Source organism: Mandrillus leucophaeus, unplaced genomic scaffold (assembly GCF_000951045.1).
Source record: "Mandrillus leucophaeus isolate KB7577 unplaced genomic scaffold, Mleu.le_1.0 Scaffold162, whole genome shotgun sequence".
Classification (NCBI taxonomy): domain Eukaryota; kingdom Metazoa; phylum Chordata; class Mammalia; order Primates; family Cercopithecidae; genus Mandrillus; species Mandrillus leucophaeus.
In genome coordinates, this window is record NW_012101610.1 from 255,668 (window position 1) to 258,804 (window position 3,137).

At 45.9% G+C, this 3,137-nt stretch overlaps 1 protein-coding gene across 1 annotated transcript in view; it reads left to right on the top strand.

Moving 5' to 3' along the window:
* The window catches only part of DNAH3 (dynein, axonemal, heavy chain 3), a 224,672-nt gene that overhangs the window by 18,504 nt on the left and 203,031 nt on the right, over positions 1-3,137 (top strand). The window contains 1 exon segment of the mRNA XM_011976095.1: positions 2,469-2,658. Coding sequence (XP_011831485.1) covers positions 2,469-2,658 — 190 coding nt within the window.

Below are 3,137 nucleotides of genomic sequence, written 5' to 3' on the forward strand. Positions count from 1 at the left end.
AAAAAAAAAAAAATGAGGTGGCTGGGCGTGGTGGCTCATGCCTGTAATCTTAGCACTTTAGAAGGAGGAGTGGCAAGGATCACTTGAGCCCAGGATCTCAAGACCAGCCTGGGCAACAGGGAGAAACCCAATCTCTACAAAAATTAGCTGGGCATGGTGCCATGCATCTGTGGTCCCAGCTACTTGGGAGGCTAAGGTGGGAGGATGACTTGTGCCTGGGATGCTGAGGCTGTAGTCAGCTATGATTGTGCCACTACACTCCAGTCTGGGCAGCCCTTTCTGGGACAAGACAGCCTATCCCTTGATCCCCTTCTCTGACACCTCAGGCATCCCAGCTATGATCATGCCACCATACTCCAGCCTGGGCAACAGGGCAAGACCCTATCTGGGAAAAAAAAAAAAAAAGAATGAGGAAAGTCTCACGTAGGCTACATTTTCCAACTTCTCTTGAGAAAACTAAAATATTTGGTGCTAAGCAGTAGCTACCTGATCATTTCTTATCTTTAGATAAGAAATACACTCTTCAGTTCATCACAGTTCCCACCATTTCTTATTATTTTCTTAGATCTAGACAACTTTCACTTATTAACATTACCTGCCTGGCTCTAGATAGATGTTGGAGTTTCCAACCAGTCTTAAAAGAACAACAAAACTTTAGAGCAAATGTGTTGTGAGTTTAGGGTGTATAATAAAATGATTAATAAAAACTCACAGTGACTATGTGCTGTTGGCAAAATTCCATGTTAAACCCTCTAGCTACTTGACCCTACTTGAGACCTGGGTTCTATGGTTATCTCTATTGTCCGGTTGTGGAAAGTGGAGTATAGACTGTTTAAGCAATGTGCCAAGGGCTACAGTGCAGGAGACAAGACTAGGACTTAAAGCATGTCTGGCTGATACTAAAGTCTCTGTAGTTTTTTTTTTTTTTTTTTTTTTTTTTTGAGAGGGAGTCTTGCTCTGTTGCCCAGGCTGGAGTGCAGTGGCGCAATCTCGGCTCACTACAACCTCTGGCTCCTGGGTTCAAGTGATTCTCCTGCCTCAGCCTCCCGAGTAGCTGGGATTACAGGTGTGTACCACCCCACCTGGCTAATTTTTGTATTTTTAGTAGAGATAGGGTTTCACCATGTTGGTCAGGCTGGTCTTGAACTCTTGACGTCAGGTGATCCACCCACCTCGGCCTCCCAAAGTGCTGGGATTATAGGCGGGAACCCCCGTGCCCTGCCAGCAACCTCTTCTGATCTGAAACCTAAAAACAGACTTCAAGCCCTTTCCTGACGCTCTGTGCTTCTCCTCTGTCTGAAATTAGTCATTCCCAGAGCCACTCAGCCATGCAGCAGCTCAGAGGCAAACCCTAAATATACAAAATTTCCTGAAGTCACTAGGTTCCACTGGCCATTTTTGTTTCATTTGTGTGTTTAGGTTGCTTTTGAAACTCAAAAGCCCTTGCTTGAATAAGAACTATCAGCTGGGTGCGGTGGCTCATACATATAATTCCAGCACTTTTGGAGGCTGAGGTGGGTGGATCACCTGAGGTCAGGAGTTCGAGACCAGCCTGGCCAACATGGTGAAACCCCGTCTCCACTAAAAATACAAAAATTAGCTGGGTATGGTGGTGCACACCTGTAATTCCAGCTACTGCACTTCAGCCTGGGTGACAAAAGTGAAATTCTGTCTCAAAACACAAACAAACAAAAAGAACTATTGTAGATCTTGGACTTTGGGGATATTTTTCCCCACTGACAGCTACAAGCTACAGGATCAAAGTGTTTTATAGTGGATCATTGCTGTTCAGGAGGGTGAACGATTTGAGGCCATTTTAGGAACTTGTCATTCCTCTTCTTTTTTTTTGAGATGGAGTCTTGCTCTGTTGCCCAGGCTAGAGTGCAGTGGCACAATCTCGGCTCACTGCAACCTCTGCCTTCTGGGTTCCAGCAATTTTCCTGCCTCAGCCTCCCAAGTAGCTGGGACTACAGGCGTGGGCCACCATGCCCAGCTAATTTTTGTAGTTTTTAGTAGAGACAGGGTTTCACCATATTGACCAGGCTGGTCTTGAACTCTTGACCTGGTAATCTGCCCACCTTTGCCTCCCAAAATGCTGGGATTATAGGTGTGAGCCACCGCACCTGGCCTGTCATTCCTCTTCTTAAAGGTCACCAGATATGCCACCTCCATCCCTGGACTCTGTACTCACTCCACTATTCCTATCTGGGTGGTATTTGACAAATCCTTCCTCATACCCCATTGACATCGCTCTGGTTTTGGTTGAATCCTCTGAAGTCTTGGGAAAAATTTGCCAGTGATCTCCTTGCCATGAGTGTGAAGCGACAGGCCCAGAATGCATGGTGATGGCAAGTGAAGGGGGCAGATGAATGCTGTGTGAATGGGGTCCCTTGGGAGCTGATGGGCAGAACAGGTGAGTCCATGATCCAATCATGACCATTTTCTTGCTGGTGGTTTGTTTATGGAAGAGATATAATTACTATCTGACCAATGGAATTCGCAAAGACATGATTGCCCCTGAGGAGGGTGAAGTGATGGTTCGGATTTCAAACCTGATTTCTAACACGCTGCTGACAAGTCCCTTCCTGGAGCCCCTGATGGTGGTCCTCGTGCAGGAGAAGGAGAATGACTATTACAGTAGCCTCATGAAAAGCATCGGTAAGGCTGCTGGGCATAAAGGGGGCTGGGGAGCTTCTATATAGTAGAAGCTTCTGTGTAGTAGGTGTAGAGGGCACCTCCTTCTTTTTTATTTTTATTTTTGTAGAGACAGGGTCTTGCTTTGTTGCTCAGGCTGGTCTGGAACTCCTGGGCTCAAGCAATCCTCCCTCCTTAGCCTCCCAAAGTGCTAGGATTACAGGCATGAGGCACTATGCCTGGCCTGGAAGGCACCTTCTTTCTTCTCACTTTGTCATTTGCCACCCTGGTTCCACTGGAAATACCCAAAACATAATTTAACCGTTAATTCAAATTCCCCCATCCCCCTACCATCACTGACGGCTACACTAGCACTTCACATATTCATGTGCATCCCTGTAATCTGCAGATCTTGTTAAAATGCAGATTCTGACTCAGTAGATCTGAACCTGGGGCCTGAGATTCTACATTTGTAAAGTTTAAACATTTTTTTTTTTTTTTTT